General features: G+C 34.9%; 1 protein-coding gene across 12 annotated transcripts in view; it reads left to right on the forward strand.

Moving 5' to 3' along the window:
- DMD (dystrophin) overlaps window positions 1-18003 on the forward strand; it is a 1134919-nt gene that overhangs the window by 469392 nt on the left and 647524 nt on the right. For all 12 annotated transcript variants that reach the window (XM_015620877.3, XM_015620912.3, XM_015620930.3 and 9 more), the window contains 3 exons: window positions 2740-2863; window positions 10425-10512; window positions 17710-17951. In XM_015620877.3, coding sequence (XP_015476363.1) covers window positions 2740-2863; window positions 10425-10512; window positions 17710-17951 — 454 coding nt within the window. The remainder of the gene's footprint in view (window positions 1-2739; window positions 2864-10424; window positions 10513-17709; window positions 17952-18003) is intronic.

Genomic DNA, 18003 nt, shown 5'->3' on the forward strand with positions numbered 1-18003 from the left:
AGCTGATACATGATGGCATGTAAAGTGAGGGCTGTGGGACCAGTAAAAATAGTATTTCCCTTGTGGAACACCAGAAGAAAAGTCTAAGTGGAAAACAAAAACATGACTTCTGCATGAAGAATAAATCCTCTTTTTCAAATGGAATTTTTAAGTGTGGAGCTTACCAATGTACATGCTAAATTAAGGGAGTTATTTAGAGTAATTTCTTGAGTGATTTTTAGTTTTGTATTTTCCATTTGTCTGTTTTTACAAGTTCTACTTGAGCTGAAGTTTGTTGGGACAGAGACGCAGTCTTGCACTATTTTATGTCTAAAGTATTCTTATTCCTAGGAGATTTAAATACTCTATTTATACTTGAATATCAATCTAGAGCTAATATAATTTCTAGCTGAAGCTGTGCTCAGTAAGGAAGCATCCAATCACTATAGCAGAATGATTAAATTCCATTTCTACCAGTGTTTCCTCCTTTTACACAAGATGAACATGACAGTGTTTTGTTTTTTTTGTCTAAGATGTCTTTATCTTAAAGATATTTATGTACTGCAAAAAAACATTTAGATTTAAGTTTTATTTATTTTAATTATTTTCTGCCCCTCTCTGTATTGCCCTTTTTTAAACAGAAAGCTTTGTTTCTGAAATTATATTTATCTCCAGAAGAAACTGGAAGTGACAGAGCAATCTGTTACATGAGATCAGCTTTTTCATATCAGAGAATCATATCATATTATAGAATGCTTTCAGTTGGAAGGACCTTAGAAGATCTATGTCTAGTACTTGCCACCATCTCATGGCTCTCAGGGCCATGAGATGTGTTCCTAATTATTTTGTTTTACTGTCAAAACCATCCCAAATGTTCCCATTCCTCTTTCCAGGTGTTGCAGAGGCAAGGGCTAAATCCTTTTTTTGAAGAATTGATCAGTGATAAACATTTTTCTGCCAATTTCCATCCTGTACCAGGGTAAGACCTGGCTGTTTTTCAGAGAATTGGTCTCATTAATTCTACTTGCCTGCAGCTTCAGAATGGAGCAAGAACCAGAACTCATACAGTTTTACCTGCAGTCAAGGAACTTTAGTACTCAGGGACTGGTAAACTTCACTGCTGTCAGATGTCTGGTGTTTTGTGATCATCAAATATGCAGTCATTATTTGTAGAACAGAGGATAGCATTTTATTTCAAGAATTGCAGTTGATTTAATGATCAAAAATAAAGCTGAAGAAGGAAGCTCTCAACTGACTGTGGAGTTCATGTTCAGAGATTAGAATCTGTTGCCAGCACACACATTCCTTGAACCATCTGGGAATTTTATTTCGTCTTTTGCCTAGGAATTTGTAGTTCTTTATAAAACTGAAGGTTATTGCACCATCACTCACTTCATATTTTTCTGCTTGAATGAGTATTCTATTAGTATTATCAGGAATTTTTTAATCAAAATATTTCCTAAGAGTTTTTTAATTTGAATATAGAATATTGGACTGAGATTAAGGCAGTGTGTGACTCTTTTTCTTTTGCTTTCATTATTTATGAATACAAAAAATCACAGTGGAGAAGGGAAAAAAAGGGAAGTATAAATATTCACTCAAGCATGGAACTCTTTCTTGTATTCAGTTTTCATTTCTGTATATTTAGATTTATCAAGCACCTGGTTTTGCCTTAAATCCTTGTATTTTAGAAGTATAAATCCTTGTATAAATTAAATGTATTTTTAGAAAATAATTAATTCCTCCAGGAGTGTAATTGTTGTTCAAGTTACTGATTTTAGTGGATTTTCAGCTGCATGCAAATGATACAACCCATAGTCACAAAGCAAACCGAAAGATACAGCTTGTTATTTTTTTCCCTCAGGTCTTTCTGCTCTATTGTGTTCACCATATTTCTGCAGAAGGAAAGTCAGCTGCAAAAGGGATATAAATATTAGAACATACAGTGCAATAAAGAAATGCAATCAAGCAGAGTGTGGCACAACTGAGAAAAAATATTGGCTGAGGCTTCTTTTTTTAAAACATACAGTAGATACTGAATCACAATTTGAAGTTTGTAGACATTAGTAACTATCTGCATTTTGAGACATTATCTAAAGAGCAGTTAACACAAATTAAGACCAGTTTTAAAGGAGCTGTTGAAAGAATCCAGAATGCAGTAAAGAGGGCTGTAGAGGAAAAAACTAAATAAAGTACACAGAGTTGGGGATCGTAATTTTGGTTTCTAAAGCTTTAACTGTGGAAAGTTATACTTTACTTGTTGATTAGTGTTAACATTCTAGATCAAATTTGAGTTAATCAGAAAAAAATTTGTCAATTTTTTTTTTAAATTTCCTTCCTAATATTATCAGCACAAGCTGGGACAGTGATCTCACAGGTTTGAAGGCTGCATTTGGTCAGTTGGATGGGCCTTACATCCTGAGCTCAGCCAACAGAACTTGTGACATTCTTTCTTCACTGACAGACATTTGTTTCATATCTTCCAAACACATTAGCTTGAAAAATCAGAATACTTACTGTGAAAACTATAACATCTGTTCAACTGTCAAATCAGGTCTTAAACATGAAAAAGTATTTCTTTGTTTCTGATTTTTAGAGTGAATAGTTTTATGAACTCTGATGAGATATGGGAGTTTAAAACTGTCTTTTGCTGACAGAAAGTGCTGTTTATTCACTTGTTTCAACAACCATGTTTTCTGCCTATCCTGTTTTCAGAAACTGTGGAAGTTTGAAGTCTTGTTGCACTTTTCTGTCCCTCAGGTTTGACTCGGACACCACAGAGCTGCACAGCTGGATGACGCGCTCCGAGGCAGCGCTGCAAAGCCCCGAGTTTGCCGTCTTTCGGAAAGAAGGGAACATCTCAGACCTCAGAGAAAGAGTCAATGTAGGAGAAACTACTTGTATACTGTCAGTCTGTATTAGCTTGTCAAAGTGCTTTCAGAGTCCAACTTTAAGTGATTTACAATGTAGACTGACAAGCATTGATTGTCCAAGATAAATTTAGAAGTGTTCGCTGTTTCTGTGAATTTCAGAATTTTTTTGGCACCAAAATTACTGCACAGGTTGTGTGAACTCATAGATTTTTGTTGTTGTTTTTGTTCATACATATTCATATTTAATTAAGGTATTCTAGATCCATGAAAGTCTTAGGTAAAGTTATACCAAAGGCTATACATCATTTCTTAAATATGCAACATCATTCTATACTGACAGCTTAATTTGACATTATACATGCATAAACTGAAGAATATGAAAAGTGTCACTGGAGTGGATGCTAAAAAAAATCCATATCTTTTTCCTTTTACAGAGCTGTAAAATATATATGACAATCACCAGTTTCCACAGGACATTTATTGTTGGGGTTTTTTTTAAACTCCACTGTAGTACCATATCAGAACCAAAAAATGTTCTTTCCTGCAAAAATGAATGGTTCTGCACTGCAAAAGTTATGTTTGTTTGGGTCTGTGTGTCACAGAATGAATTACTGAATTTAGCCCTTGAAAACTAAACTCTTAGAAATTTTCTTCCTTATTTAATTTTTGTAGATCAATGAAAAAGTGCCCAACTTTTCAAGTAGGAGAAAGGTTTTTCTTTTTTCGTTTTTCTTTTTTAAATTATCTTGGACAATATGTTATGGAACATCCTTAAAACCAGTGTTGATACATACTCTAGAACACAAAGAGATGGTACAAAGTTACTGTATTGAATTTAGATTTGTTGCTGGTTTTTCTCATTTTCTGCTTTTCCATCATAAATCAGCTAGGTAAGACTGAGTAACATGGTGACTGTAAGTGTACATTTTTAAATTCCATGTTCAAGTCCAAGTTTCTTGCAATAATTTTATTTATTTGTATTGTCATGAGTGCTAGAAATTATGCATTCCAATGGAATATATTGAATTAATCCATGCCATAACTTGATGTTATGTGGAATATACATATATATACATATATATATACATATATATATGCAGAACGGATCAAATACACAGAGAAGGTTTGATGGGTTCACGTGCTTCCATAGTGAGTTAATAGTATTTATCTAATACATTAATAGATATGCAATTAATTTTCAAAGTGCTCCAATTTAAATTTTAAAAGAAACAGGAAAAAAGAAACAAAATACTCATCTCCCCTTCATATATTCACATTTTGTGGAACATATTTTTTTTCAAGGATGAAAATTAGCTCATCTTGACCTAAAAATTACTCAGGCTACCCACACCATCAGGTTTCCCATTGGTTCTACCTCATATTGTCTAAGACTTTATAAAAACATTAAAGGACCCAGGAGCCCTGGTTCACCTCCCTCCTTCTTTCCTTTCTTTGCTTTTGAGGAGGTGGTGATTGCTGCAAGGGAAGGGTGGAGGTGGGTGAACCACAGACCTCCTTTGGTCCCAGCTGGAATTCCACTAGCTCTTGCCTTGTCTTTGCTGGAACAGAGGAAGAACATTGGGGCTGGGAGGCCACTACCTATCACCTTTATCCAGGTCTTGTTTCAGTTGGTGAAAACACACAAAATACTGGAGAAAGATGCATGGAATTTGGCCAGTGCATGAGAATTTAAAGTTTGAGTTCAAGAAATTAAAGATAGAAGGAGATATTCCATATGTTCCTTTGATCTCCTTGGAAATTTAACAAACAAACTGTTAACAAACAAAATTCCAGTCTTTTTTTTCAGCAAAGTAGTGCAGAAGATTACTTCTTTCGTATCAAGAGAGATCTGAGACAAACTAGTACTTCTAAGTAGATATAAGGAAAGTTGATATGTATCCTTCATTAACAGTGAAAATATTTTTAAGGACCAAGACCCATTTTAATTTCACAGTGTCACTACTTTTAAGATGAATTTTTTATAGGGAAAATCAAGTTACATTTAGAAGTTTCTAGTTGCTCTAAGGGAGAAAGCATTCTATTACATGTATTAATTTGATAGTGAGAACTCTGAAAGATGACACTTGACAAGTGCTACATGGATTGTGTTCAGCTAGGCTGTCTTTGAACACAGTTTTTTAAAATGTAAAGAAAAATATCAATTTTTTCTGAATGCCAGGTTTTAAAGCTATTCCTGATCTGACTTTTCTTGTCTTGTCTTGTCTTGTCTTGTCTCTGTGTCTATCCCTAAAATGAGAGACAAAGCAGAAATTACTGTTCAGTTGATTTGAAGTTTCGTTGCTGCCTGCTAACGCTTTTATTTCTTAGTTCTCTCAAAATGAACCTCAAATCAATGGAAAATAAGATAATATGTGTTTTAACTTATTATATAATCTGTAGTAAAGTTGTAGAAGACATATAAAAAGAGAAGAAATGCAGGAAGGCAAACATATGTGAGAGATAATTGAAATAGATTTTATTGTACTGTTGTGCTTTAAGCCCAGCTGGCAACAAACACCACACCTGCTCACTTCCACCCACCCCAGTGGAATGGGGAGAGCCAGAAGTAAAACTTGTAGGTTGAGATAAGAGTAGTTGAATGAAATAAGGTAAAATATAATAATGATGACAAATAATAATTCAGATAATAGAAAGAAAACAACAAACAACAAGCAAGTGATGCATAATGCAATTGCTTAGCACCTGCTGACCAAGGCCAGACCCCCTCCCTGAACCCAAATAAGTGCTCTTCTAGATAACTCCCCCAGTTTATACAGTGAGTTGTTTTATGGTGTGGAATATCCCCCTGGCCACTTTGGGTCACCTGTCCTGGCTGTGTTCCCTCCAAGGTTTTGGGTTTTTTGGTTGTTTTTTTTTTTTTTGTGTGTGTGTATCGCTGTCAGAGCATGAGACACATCAAAACAAATTCTTTACTTATGATATTCACAACTTAGAAAACCCAAAACATGAATGTTATCTATATTGTTCTCATAATGAATCCAAAACACAGCACTGTCCCAGCTACTGGAAAGAAATTCACTGTATCCCAGCCAAACCCAGGACATGCACTGACATCCACAGTCACAACCTGGTGTTGTACCCCTACGTGCATGTGACCATCTACACACGTGTGCAGGAGCCCCATCTTGCCCTAATGTTATTATTTAGGGGTTTTGCCCATATGATAACTCAAACTGATTTATCACAGAACACCTGTGCTTGCCTGATGTCAAAACTGTCCTTTATTGATTGTTTGAAATATTGATTTATTGATTATTTATCCTGACCACAGTCAGTGGTGAGTCCTAGAGCCTTTTTGTGATGACTTTCTTTTCTTTTCTGCTGTTCTTTTGGGGACAGGTTGCTAGTTTAAGTTGGTTTTGGTTTTGTTTTCTTTTTTTATTGTGGCAGCTTGCTCCTGCCCATCATTTTTCATGGATGAGGGATCACTTCCCTAAGATTTAGTGGAAGTATATCTGCTGCATGATAGAGGGACAGAGACCCTGGAAATGAAATCCACAAGGAAATCTTGTTTGCCATCATTGGTGATTCATAAAGTGCAAAAGCTTGCTCCCATCCCATCTCAGAGGAGTCCTGGGGGAGACAGAGCCGAGAACAGGCTGTATGAAATGCAGTGACTCTGTTAGCCAGCTGCTCTTCAGATCCTGGCAGGAAATTAGCCTTTGGCAGGTGTATTGTGTAGCTTGAATATATTAGATATGTGCAAAAAGTCCATTCCTATGTTGGGGGAGAAGAAAAGTATTTATATCCCTTCCCTGATACAGAAGAAAGATATTTACCTTACCTGGGTGGGAGGAGTGCAAAGCCATAGGAATAGAAGTTTCACTGTTGAAAAGCCATACTCCTAAATAACAGAGACATCCAAATATTAATGTAGTAAATATTGTTATACTGCATCCCACCATAAATACTCTACAGTTAGTGAATGTGTACTAAGATCAGACCTAAGAATGGCTCAGGGCTTCTATGTTTTTCTTAAACTATAATGAGCTTTCAGTATTGTAAGTTCAAATATATGGAGGTTCAGGTGCAAAAAGCCTCCACAATTTCAGGTAGTAAATCCTACTTAGTAAGTTGGATTTGAGACTATCCAACAAGAAAATGGAAATAACAATCTTTGAAAGGAGTTTTGGTTAGCCAGGAAGAAGCACCTAGAAATTCAGAATCAAAGATAAACACAAGGAACAGATGTAAGGGAAAATGTCAGATATCCTAGACAATTAAATTTGTTCTCTTGGCATTCTCAGAAGCCCCATTCTCATATGTTTGTTTTGTTTTAGTGACCTTTTCCAGGCATGTTTTGTTGGGCACTGATGTTTGAGAGCTGAATCACTGTCAGAGGTGGTGATGATAATGTTGCATGCTCTGCCCTCAGGGGTGCTGGGTCACCATCACAAGAGGTCAGGGAGTCCTGCTACCCTGCATCCTTGTACAGAGCTCTCAAACAAGGATGTTGATTTGATATATTAATAACATCCAAATTTCTCCAGCCATCAATATTTTCTAGGTTATGAAGTCATTAACTTCCTACTGAAATCTCAAGGTCAAAAAAAAAGTTTAGATTTGTAAAAATAGTCCCTTTGCCTTTGGCTAGCATTTAGCTAAAGATGAATTTATAATGTTTTTCAATCAATTAAAACTGGGCTATAATGCATTTGCATTGTCTGTTGCAAAGTAATGCAGAAGAGAATTAATCTCTGTTTGGACAAAAGCCTGTAAAGTTAACCTTTTTCTCTAATATTGGTGTCTTTTTTTTTTTTTTTTTTGTGAAAAATCTTTTACAGAATGCAAGAAGTTAAAAAGGGTGGGGGGAGTTACATATTTTTGAGATATTTTGAAGTGCCTTAGCCACTATTGTCAAAAAGTGTCTATTACAATGTACAGAATTTAAGTTTCTATACTTCACAAATCCCTTCAAAATGACTCCATTCTACTTGTGCCATAAATGAACCTGGATCAAGAGCATGTCCCCCCTTCAGTAAAGGGAAAAATGAAGAAAACAGAATCAAAGAGATAAATGACAGATGTTTCCAGCACTACTCCATTGATTTCTAGGCACTTGACATGGGGTTATGGAAATACTTCTGAGGATCTTTAAAACCCAAGACAATTTGCAGGTTTGGCAAACGATGGCAGAGTGTAGGGACTAATGTCAGGAGCATGTGGTCAGTGTTTTGAGAAACTGGAGTGAGTTTCCTCCCTTTCTCCCCACGTCACATCATTTGTCTTGAGGAACACAGGGTTCAGTCTCCCCTCCTTTGGTTATCACTGTGCTTCCTGTGTGTGTTTGTCCTCCTGTAACCAGGGTTAGATCTTCACTTGCATTGTATGTACCAACTACTTAAAAATGAATGGAGAAAAGTAATTGACAGAAAGTTTGATATGTGCAAAATCTTTTGTGCTTATTTAAGGACTCCACACATAGTGCTTATGTTTTCTACCATGACCTGGGAATTTGAATCTTTCAGGAGAGGGGTGGGCATTTCTTCATGTTCTCCTGCACACATAGCATATGCTGGGCAGGAAAGGGTTGACTTCCACAAGCTTTTATGTCATATCATTTGTATATTTTTAAAATATAAGTTTTATCATATTTTATGAAGTAGGTTTTCTTTTTAATGATTTGTTTCTGCTCACTACAGTTATACATATGATAATTACACACCTGGTATTACAGACAGAATAGAATTATTTTCAGTATATTTTAGTGTTTTAACGATACCTTTGAGTTCTCAGTAGTTATTCTCATGTTAATTATACCTGGCATTATAGACAGAGTAATATTATTTAAGATTCTATAAGAGATTTTGGAACTCTGCAGAGAGTTAATTTATTTTTTTTAATTTGGAAAATATTTAAATTTTTCTGTGGAATAGTACAAGATTTTATTGACCTACAAAAATGAGAGATAATTCATACAGTCATCTGTAACTCACTGGGATTAAAATTCATAATATTTCAGTGGTTATATATTAAAGATTTTTTTTAAAACACAAAATATTTTATTATTCTATAAATATATTTTCTTTATGTATTTTATTTATCCAAAATTGTTTTCATGATAGTCTTAAAAAGAATCTTTGAGATATTTTTAGAAAGCCTGCTGTTTAACCATTTTTTGTGCACAAATAGAAATTAGAGGTAGGCTGAAAATTTTTCTTTCAAGTTGCTGTGTCTCATCTATGAAGTCTTCCAGGGAGCTGCTTCTTGTTAAACTGATGATGTTTTAAGCATCACATTTTAAAAGTTATTTTAAGAGAGTTTATTCAAAGGTGTTTATATTCATTCCATATGTGTGCAATAATCTATTTGAAAAATAATATTTCCAAGTTTAAGGGTGTAAGGTTTTTTTATTTAATGCATTTTTAGACACCTACTTGAACTTTCTTTTCAGTTTAAGGAACCTTTTTGAAGTTATGCAGGATCTAACTTTGCTGTGGAAATAAACAGGGTGATGGGGAAGCCCAGTGGGGTCAGCCAGCCTGGGAAACTGCAGCCAGGGCCGAGTGTTTTGTTCCCATATACATCATGTAGGATTCGGGGGTCACATCCTCTTGTGTGTGTGCATCTACTGCAGGAAAGTGAGGGACTCGATTTATGGGACACTGTGTGGGTCAGGATCTCTGGGACATCTATAGATTTTTGGTATCAAACTTGACTGTGGGCCCTTATTGCATATTTAAGCTTCTAAATTACAACTAAATTATGTGACTAATTTAGTTTAAAATTAATAAAGTGATTTCATGGTGCTAATTACAAGACAGCATTGATGAGCTGTCAGATCTAAAATGAGTTTACATTCCACCAGTATTTCTACTGACCCAAAATAATATGTAAATTTAGATTCCTACTATAACTTGTAATTTTAGCAGCTGGCCTTTACTAGGCCTCACTAGATGCCCTGAACATTGGTGAGCAATTTTTGTGTACAGAAAAGTGAATCAAGAGTATTGAGAACAATACATGATGAGAAGCCTGTATTAAATCTGAGTTAACTCTTCTTATGGGTGTCTGCTGCATGTGGTTTTATATATGCATTTTAAAGTTGTTATTTTGTTTTCAAACAATAGCAATAATAGTAATATAAGTAATATAGTACTAATAGTAATATAAGCAAACAAATTTTATATGGGTTTGATACTGAAGAATTCTGTGAATCCCTGTGATTTGGTGATAATGGTCAATTGCTTTTACCATGAAAATGAGCTAATCTATTCTTCCACAAGGAATTTCTGTTGAATTAATATTTTCTTTCTGAGATAATGTGCTTCAAATAGCTCCTAATTTCTGTGTCTTTTATGTGTCTATCAAATGCTGATATGTGTCACTTCTCAGCTCTGTTGTGTTCTGACTCTCAGTTTTTGTGTTTGACTTTGACTGACTCCCTCCTGGTGGTTTATGGTACCTGCCATTTCATTGCAAATCGGGGGGTGTTCAGAGCAATATGGTGGGTTAAAAAGTCTCAAGAAATCAGAAGACATCCCTGAGATTAATTACTTTCTTGTTCAAAATCCCTCTGTTGAAATACTCGTCTTTCCCGTCATGCTGCAGGCCATCCAGCGAGAAAAGCCTGAGAAGTACAGAAAACTGCAAGATGCCAGCAGATCAGCTGAGGCCCTGGTGGAACAGATGGTGAATGGTAATTACATGGGAGTTGCTTTAGATAATCTTCTTAGGGATTTGATAAACGAACAGGTTCATATTTATCACAAGAATTATATTAGCACATACTGTCTAAATGAAACGGTAAAGTCATATTGCCTTATATTTCTTTTATTATTTCTGAATGTTAAATCTGTTAATTAGGAAAGAGAAAAAATGTATTACTACTTTAGTATCATGCAAAGAAGTGTGCTAGAAACTCATAGTAATGAATTGTATATTAACAATCTGTTCTGTGGAGAGACTTAAGTTGTAATCTTATTTTCTGACTTCTCTAAGCTTTGAAGTACATTAACACATCTGAGTTAGACAGTTCCAAAGGCATTACTTCAACTAGTTGGGGAAAAAATGCTTCCTGACTTTTAATATGTATGTTTTGTAATGTATTTCTGTAATGTTCTTTATCATAGAAAATACAACATTTTATTGGGATTTGGAAGATTTTATTTGTATTTAATTTTTCAAAGATAATAATTGTCAAAATTTATACAATTCCTAAAGAAAAATAGGTGCAAGGGTTTTGTCTTTATACTACAAAGTAATTATTACATTGTGCCATTCTTTTGAACTTTTAAATAAGGGAAAAGCAAAACCCAAAGAAGGGTAAATGAAAGTAAAACTCATGCCGTTGTTCTTAATATCGGGGAATGTCTTCCTTTGCAATCAAATAATTAATATGGGCCAGCGTCTATCACACTGATATAATAACCAGAAATACAGATGCTGAATAAACTGATATTTGGAACATATATTTTCTTTTAAATTGTTACAGTGAATAACCAATATGTAAATTGCTAAAAGTGAACTGCTTTAACTCTGAGTACTAGCTGGCGAAGCTAAAGAAATTTGATGGAATCCTATGATTATTTTGCTGAAGTATTGTCTTGGGGTATGAAGGTGAAATATTTTAAAAGAGATCATATTAAATGTAGGACATATTTAATATCATTATTCTAACAATTGCTACAATGAGTCCCTTCCCAGATTCTGTGAATAGACTGATGGCAGTCTGGTAACATCTGCACCCTGTTTGAAATAATTTCGTTACTTTTTCATGGTTGATTATATAAAAAGTTTGGACTTTTTTTTTTTTAATGTTTTCTGCCTGGGAGGGTTTGTTGTACATGACTTTTAGGGAATTATCTGAAATTTGCATGCTGACACATTGAGGTTCCTATTTTGGGCAGAATCTGACTAGGGCGTGTTTAGCCATGCCCCACTCTTCCATTGGACAAATGCAGACCTGCACCTAAAGAATTCCAGTTTAGTTTCTTTGGATTATGTAGAACTTTATGATGATTAATTTTGGTGTTAGTTGCAGTCCCATCTTAAACAAGGCTTACCCTGCACTGTGGTGCTTACCATGTCACATATCAAGTGGATTAAATTCTGTCTTAATTTTTCTCATGGGATTTTAACTCAAGACTTGTGTTTTTCTCTCCCTCAGTCCACAGGTCCATTCTTATTCATGGTTTACATGTGGCTTGAGGTGCATATAATATTTCCAGTATTTCTCAGATCACACCTCTTTCTTTAGGAAGCACATCTTCCAACTGGGTGGCAAGCACAGGGTAGACTGAGACAGCGTGACTTTAACAACTTCTTCAACTTTGTCAGCTCCTCTGAGGTCTCTGTCATGCACTATGTTGTGGCAGCGTTGGTAGCAAAAATGTTCTAGTGTGGCTGACAGATTAATTGGCTGTGAAAATGAAGATCTCTTATTGTCATGGTTTTAGGGAGGAAACAATCCCTTTGAACAGAGAAACAATTCCTCTGGACTTGAAACCCTTTGTATTTATGGGACTTTCAACTGCTTCAGTAATGCAAAGACAAAGTGAAGAATAGTCTTTGAAATGGTCAATTAATGCAGTAATTACTAGCAGTAGAGAGTAGAATAAATAATTAACATTAGTTGTTGAGGACTGTGCGATGATTTCAACAAAGAATTGGCAAATGGAATATCTTGTGAGATGCTCAAAATTACTCCTTGAGGGTAGAGGAAGTTAACTCTCGTTGTAAAGCCATTGTACTTTTGTATACAACATATTCTCTATTTGTCTTTTCTTCCAATCATTATGATCTAATTACAGTTAAGGGCTGCAATTTAGTTCAACTGAAACTGAACTAAAAGTTAAGTACAAATACTAACTTTAAAATTTCATTTCAAACTGTAGTAGCAGAGTTATGCAGCTTTATATTTTCCACTGTAATTCAACTAATTTTCTGTAGTGTTTGTGTCTTGTATAAATTAATTTGTTGTTGTTGTTGTATTCATTAAGAACAAGAAGAAAGATTTGCTGAATCTCAAAAGTAACATTTTTGGAGCAGCCTAACTATTTCTTCATACCTTCCTGTTCCAGTGCTGGAACTCTTTTCCATAAAATGGGAAGGAACTGGAATTAATTCATGTGCCTGTATGGATTTGTAGGAGATCTGCAGTTTAACATCTAGGGAAGGTGTACTATATTGTTTTAATGGAAAACCTTTCTAACTACTTCAATTTACAAATCAAAAATGGTGATTCTCCCATTGTTATTCTTTAGGGAGTCAGTGGTGGAATTGATGACATTCATGCATTTGCAGTATAATCTGTAATTAAAAGACCACACATGGCACACAGATTTAAGGCAGAGATCAGTTCAGAAGTCAAGTGATGACAATTTTAATTCTATTGTTATTTTTTACTTACTCCGTATCAGTTAGATCTGGACTAATAATGAATAGATTCCTTAAGATTCCAATTATCCTGCCACTGAGTTCTTGGCTTAAATTAATATGTAAAATATTAATTTTTTTCTCATAAACATGATTCTGAATGTAACAGATGAAGACTATAAAAAGATGAGGCCACTGGTGGAGTATAAGAGCAATTTCAGACCACTGGTGAACTCTATTATTGTATCATTTAGATTTATTTTCTTGCTTTTGTTTTTTTCTGTGATAGGAGAGAGAATAAGTTAGAGAAAAAAACAAAACAAAACAAAACAACACTCTCCTGGAGAGAACTGGATTGGCTAATTTACAGTTTAATTTACTTGTTCATTAGCAGAGGGAAATGTTCTGAGGAAACATATTTATACAGGACACTTCTAGCTCTTTGAAAACATTGCCAGGCACTGTCAGCAAAAATATTTTTGCACTGGAAGGATCTGCCCTCTGACACAGCATAGCTGTTCTTGTGTTTGTAGGGAGGATGTCTGGACACTGCCACTGGAAGGGCTTTTCCCACCAGGGAAATCATTCATTTTTTTTGGTGGACACTTCTTTACCCAGCCCCCCACATACTGTGTGCTCTGCCTCTCCTTGCTCATGCTTTCAAAGAAGTCTGATTATTGCAATCAGTGAAAGCTTATATATTCTGTTTACCAGTGTTTCTAGAAAAAAAAAATATGTTTTGTACTTCTTTACTAAATCATATTAAAAAATAGAATAAAAAATGTGTTGATGCATAAGTGAAGCAGTTTAGCAATTTGAGTGGACACTTGGCTATTATAGTAGTTTAGAATAAAATAAACATGACATCAAAATGAATAATCAGAGAATTTTGACAGGAAGCATTAGAGTGAATACAAATCAATTTGTTGCAATAAAAACATGTAATTTCGAATTGCCACCATTCTGTGGAAGAAATACATTATCTTGTAAGTTACACAACAGTCAAAAGCTACAAAAAAACAAATAAAATTACATTATTCTATCACAGAACTGTGCAAATGACAGATGCACTTAACAAGATATATTTCATATTAAGTGCCAATTCCAAAGCACTTGCATGTAAGGTGCTGCACAATTAAAAGTATTCAAACACAATTTGTTATGTGCAGTATACAAGGTAATAAAATTAATGGATGCACTTCAGATAATGATCTGTTTCCTCTGGGTACAGTATATTTATACAATGATTATACCAGAAGCTTTTAGAATGTGAAACATTCAGAGATTATGAACTAACCACTATTCATAAAATAATGTTTTACCAGAAAATGGGTTTATATTGTTTCTTTTCCTGCTTGTACACTTTTGGTACAGTTGCAGAAGTTAATGAAGGAATCAGTAGTTATCACAGAAGACAGTTTCAAACAGAACAAGGAATAATGGAGTTTATTAAGGAGCAATAAAGTGAAAAACAGGAAGTTCCACCACAACTAGAGGAAGAATTTCTTTACTTTGGGGGTGGCAGAGCACTGGAACAGCTGCCCAGGGAAGTCATGGAGCTCCCTCTCTGGAGCTCCAAACCCCACTGGGACATGTTCCTGTGTCACCTGCTCTGGGTGACCCTGCCTTGGCACAGGGGTTGGACTGGGTGATCTCCAGAAGTCCCTTCCAACCCTAAAGATTCCACAATTCTGTGAAATTCTTCATTTTCACCAATGGGTCAAACTTGCCCAAATGATCTCAAGTGCAAGTAACAGTCATTTTATTACGTCCTTCTGGAAATGACATGCTGGCATCTGATGGACAATTTTGATTTTTCTGAATGGACTGAGAAATAGGAATTTTAAAAACACACGTTATGGAGATTTTATCTCACTTTCAGTAGAGTATTCTGCCTAATGAAGGTGCATCTATGCAATATTTTACCAAACATGACCCTGCATCAACCAGTTTCGTACTGCCCACTTCAGGAACATGAAGAGAAAAAGCATTTCTTTCTCTATGTATTTATGGAATCACATTTAGACTCAAAGGTTAGATCTTAAATAAAACAATTAAAGAAAAATTGAATAATAGTGGCTATTTTCACATACTTAAATGTGTCATGTGAAGAGGGACCTATGAGAAAAATAAGAAATGAGGATTTGGTGAATCTAGATTTTCATCTGAAATACAGTCCTCTCTGAATCTTAGAAGAAAATATTCAGAAAAGTATTATTATATGTGGAGAATCCACGACTGTACTTCTGGTAATCATAATCTTGCCTAAGGGCATTTGGGAGACTGTGGCAGCTGAAAAGAAGGGAAAGGAGGAATAAATAAAGTGATCTTTTTATATCTAGTCTGCCAAACTCACAAGCAATGTCTTCCAGGTTCATAGCTTCAATGTTCATAGCTTCAGTGTTCTTCCATGTTCAATAGTGAACACAGGGGCAAAGATTCTCTGTTATGAATTTGCAGCATTTTTATTCCCAGCTCACAACAGAAACAATTGTTGAAATACAGCATAGTTAAAGTCTTATTGTCTATACATATGTTTGTTCTTGCTGTTGTTAAGATTTAATATCTGTGTGCCTGGTTGCCTGTGATTGTTGTTACTCAGATGTGCTGTGCCATTCAGGTTTATTCTGCCTCTTCACATGCTCACTCACAGAAGACAAGATCACTTTTGGATTTTATTAAGATGTGTGAAAATCTTTTTTTACCTCTTCATGTGTCAAGGTTCATTTTATATCCTTGCTCAGTCCTTAAATTGTGCTCTTCAGTTTTTTGAGTGTAATGGGGATGTGGAGCTGCTCCAAGCACCACAGTTGCCATTATCTCCCAGTAGTAGTGGGATTTCTATTTTTCCAATAGTTTTGCTTTCTGAAATGCTGTACAATTTGTTTGGCTAGGGCACCATCCCAGATTAAAAAGCATACCCAGAGAACTGCTATCAGGTACTGCACAGTCTGTTTCCAAGTGGGCTGTTTCCAAGCAACTCTGAATGAAATAGCCCTGAGCTGGATCCAGAACAGGATTTGCCAGAACACTATGGTGCTCCACAACAGGCATGATCCCCGATTATCATTTACTGTGGTTTACCATATAGCATGTGTTATAGCAATTTCTTAGAATATTTTATTATTAAAATATTCTAGTACTTTTTATTACATCATTCAGCTGTAATTAGGGCTCTATTTCGTATGTCCTACCTTCCAAAATTGCCATGAGCTTTACTATTTTTTATTCCTGATGAACAAATTTTCCTGTAGATTTGGAGTGTAGATTGCAAACCAGAAAATCCATATTCAGCAGTGTATCAAAGACTGAAGAAGTGGATCCCAGAAGGTTTTTGTCTCATTTGCTTTTAAGCTTGCTTTAAAGAAAAATACTCTAATTTTTATTATTTTGATGAAAACATAGCTTCAGTTTAACTGGTTGGTTATTGTATGACTATGTGATGATGTTATTAAAAGTGTTCTTAAGGATATGGCATTGCTCAATGATTTGAGAATTTTACTCATTTTAAAATCAATGTTGGCTCTATTGCCATGTGTATCATTACATATCATTATAATTTAAAAAATGTTAGTGACTAAATTTAAAATTCCATTGAAAAATAAATGAGATGATTAAGGTAATATTGTTTTGAAGTCTACCTGAGTTCAAGTTACAGGGTGATTATGAATTATGTTATCTTATGACATATTTTCTTATCTTTCTTATGTATTGCTTTTCTTTCTTCACAGAAAGTAAAGAAAGTTGCTTTTACCTTTAAATTGTTCTAAATAATTATGTTGTCCAGAATAACTAAAGTCAGTTTTATTTTATGAACTTTAATATAAGCATGATTATTGAACAACAGACAGAAATAGTTGAACTACCTCAGAGAAATTAAACACTTTGAAAATAGCAATAGAGAAGTATCACCTGTGGTTTCTTGGCTCTCTTCTTATTTTCTCCTCATGGTCATTGTTGGACACTCAGGACTGGCCTAGATGGAGGTTTGATCTGGAACTTTGTTTATTTCTTAGTGTGTATATTTCTAAAATAACGTATGATGCAAAATATATGGGTTGATTATCAGAAACCTCTAAGTAATTGTGGAATATAGTTCCTATTAATTGCATTCAGTCTTTTTATAGAAGAAAGGCCAGCAACATTCTTGTATATTAAAATCCAATTACAGTCCAGGCATATTTTTCAAAATCCAGCTGTCAGGCATTTTGTTATTTCTTACAGCACTTTTAATTAGCTCTATGCATTATATCTCTACTTTCTGCTTTATTCCCATTCTTGTATTTTAATGTAGTTTATAATTCATTCCCATAGCAACAAAAGTACCCAGGCAGCAACTTTAAATATCTTTGATATGCTTTCCCCACTAATGTGTAACATCTGTAGATTCAGAACTGTTATTTGGTGATAAATCATTAACTGGACTTATGAGCAATTTCTCAATTGTTAATCTGTCCTATTTTATTTTCCTTTTCTTTGTAACTTTTTTATCTTTAAGCATCTTCTCTTGTTTTTCTAGAGGGTTTGAATCCTGACAACATTAGACAAGCCTCAGAGCAGCTGAAGAGCCGCTGGATTGAGTTCTGTCAGTTGCTGAGTGAAAGACTGGCATGGCTGGAGTACCAAAATAACATCATTGACTTCTACTCCCAGCTGCAGCAACTGGAGCAGACAGCAATTACTGCAGAAAACTGGCTGAAAGCACAACCCACACCAGCAGCAGATCCTGCTACAGTAAAAACTCAGTTAGAAAGATGCAAGGTTAGAAATTCTTCTTCAAGTTTTTTATGGTATTGTACTTCATAGGTGTTCA

Source organism: Parus major, chromosome 1, assembly GCF_001522545.3.
Source record: "Parus major isolate Abel chromosome 1, Parus_major1.1, whole genome shotgun sequence".
Taxonomy (NCBI): Eukaryota; Metazoa; Chordata; class Aves; order Passeriformes; family Paridae; genus Parus; species Parus major.